The 2,500-nt window shown below is 44.1% G+C and overlaps 1 protein-coding gene across 3 annotated transcripts in view; it reads left to right on the top strand.

The window, feature by feature from the left end:
- LOC106572868 (S-adenosylhomocysteine hydrolase-like protein 1) overlaps nt 1-2,500 on the top strand; it is a 62,825-nt gene that overhangs the window by 36,397 nt on the left and 23,928 nt on the right. For all 3 annotated transcript variants that reach the window (XM_082962252.1, XM_082962254.1, XM_082962253.1), the window contains exons 5-7: nt 1,027-1,129; nt 1,417-1,511; nt 2,496-2,500. The exon at nt 2,496-2,500 is cut by the window's right edge and continues 102 nt beyond it. In XM_082962252.1, coding sequence (XP_082818378.1) covers nt 1,027-1,129; nt 1,417-1,511; nt 2,496-2,500 — 203 coding nt within the window. The remainder of the gene's footprint in view (nt 1-1,026; nt 1,130-1,416; nt 1,512-2,495) is intronic.

The following is a 2,500-nucleotide window of genomic DNA, read 5'->3' as shown; positions in this document are numbered from 1 at the left end:
ATAATGGTAATAATGTGATGTAATCTTTTATTTATGATGTAGGCTGTTGTTGTTTTGTTGTCCTTGTTTTAATCCTGTTTGGACCCCAGGAAGAGGAGCTGTTGCCTTGGCAGGGACTAAATTGGATCCTTCATAAACTCCAGGAAGAGTAGCTGCTGCCTTGGCAGGAACTAATGGGGATGCATAATAAACCCCAGGAAGAGTAGCTGCTGCCTTGACAGGAACTAATGGGGATCCATAATAAACCCCAGGAAGAGTAGCTGCTGCCTTGGCAGGAACTAATGAGGATCCATAATAAACCCCAGGAAGAGTAGCTGCTGCCTTGACAGGAACTAATGAGGATGCATAATAATCCCCAGGAAGAGTAGCTGCTGCCTTGGCAGGAACTAATGGGGATCCATAATAAACCCCAGGAAGAGTAGCTGCTGCCTTGGCAGGAACTAATGGGGATCCATAATAAACCCCAGGAAGAGTAGCTGCTGCCTTGGCAGGAACTAATGGGGATCCATAATAAACCCCAGGAAGAGTAGCTGCTGCCTTGGCAGGAACTAATGGGGATCCATAATAAACCCTAGGAAGAGTAGCTGCTGCCTTGGCAGGAACTAATGGGGATCCATAATAAACCCGAGGAAGAGTAGCTGCTGCTTTGGCAGGAACTCGTGGGGATCCATAATAAACCCCAGGAAGAGTAGCTGCTGCCTTGACAGGAACTAATGGGGATCCATAATAAACCCGAGGAAGAGTAGCTGCTGCCTTGACAGGAACTAATGGGGATGCATAATAAACCCCAGGAAGAGTAGCTGCTGCCTTGGCAGGAACTAATGGGGATCCATAATAAACCCCAGGAAGAGTAGCTGCTGCCTTGGCAGGAACTAGTGGGGATCCATAATAAACCCCAGGAAGAGTAGCTGCTGCCTTGACAGGAACTAATGGGGATCCATAATAAACCCCAGGAAGAGTAGCTGCTGCCTTGACAGGAACTAATTAATACTCAAATGTAGTGTGTTTGTGTATTTCCCCCCTCAGGTTCTGATAGAGACCCTGGTAGCTCTGGGAGCTCAGTGTCGTTGGACAGCCTGTAACATTTACTCTACTCAGAACGAGGTGGCTGCTGCCCTGGCAGAGACTGGTGAGAACTTATCATACTGTCCTCTCTCGCTTTCTTTCTGTCTGTCTCTCCCCTTCTCTCTCTCTCACCCTCCCTCTACCTATAGGTTGTATTTACAATGGTGCCCTTTTCTTGTGGCAACAGGTTACAAATCTTGCTGCTGTGATGTCTCTCTCTCCCCCCCATAATAAGTGCTAGCCTCTCTCTCTCCCCCCCCCCCCCCATAATAAGTGCTAGCCTCTCTCTCTCTCTCCCCCCCCCCCCCCCCCCCATAATATGTGCTAGCATCTCTCTCCTCTCCCCTACAGGTGTGCCTGTGTTTGCGTGGAAGGGCGAGTCAGAGGATGACTTTTGGTGGTGCATCGACCGCTGTGTCAACACGGAAGGCTGGCAGGCCAACATGGTACCTAATGACTAAACCATCCCTTAATAATGTACTTGACATCTGTCGTGTCGTGATGAGACTCTCAGACATTGTGGAGGCTTATTTTGATTGATTTGAAATGATTGAAATTGCTTTACTGTATTTGTGGAGGCTTCTGTTTCCATCCGTCACTTATCTTCCGCACCTTATTTAGTATGCAGACTTAATGCAGCAGATATCTCTATTTAGTATGCAGACTTAATGCAGCAGATATCTCTATTTAGTATGCAGACTTAATGCAGCAGATATCTCTATTTAGTATGCAGACTTAATGCAGCAGATATCTCTATTTAGTATGCAGACTTAATGCAGCAGATATCTCTATTTAGTATGCAGACTTAATGCAGCAGATATCTCTATTTAGTATGCAGACTTAATGCAGCAGATATCTCTATTTAGTATGCAGACTTAATGCAGCAGATATCTCTATTTAGTATGCAGACTTAATGCAGCAGATATCTCTATTTAGTATGCAGACTTAATGCAGCAGATATCTCTATTTAGTATGCAGACTTAATGCAGCAGATATCTCTATTTAGTATGCAGACTTAATGCAGCAGATATCTCTATTTAGTATGCAGACTTAATGCAGCAGATATCTCTATTTAGTATGCAGACTTAATGCAGCAGATATCTCTATTTAGTATGCAGACTTAATGCAGCAGATATCTCTATTTAGTATGCAGACTTAATGCAGCAGATGTCTCTATTTAGTATGCAGACTTAATGCAGCAGATATCTCTATTTAGTATGCAGACTTAATGCAGCAGATCTCTATTTAGTATGCAGACTTAATGCAGCAGATATCTCTATTTAGTATGCAGACTTAATGCAGCAGATGTCTCTATTTAGTATGCAGACTTAATGCTGCAGATGGCTCTATTTAGTATGCAGATGTTTCTATTGTTTGAGTCCACTGTCTGCTCTGCTACCATTGCTCTTCCTGTGTTTGTGTTACTGTAGATCTT

The sequence above is a fragment of the Salmo salar genome, chromosome 15, assembly GCF_965601325.2.
Source record: "Salmo salar chromosome 15, fSalSal1, whole genome shotgun sequence".
NCBI lineage: Eukaryota > Metazoa > Chordata > Actinopteri > Salmoniformes > Salmonidae > Salmo > Salmo salar.
Note: the sequence above shows the minus strand (reverse complement) of the source record. Positions and strands in the feature narration are given on the sequence as shown.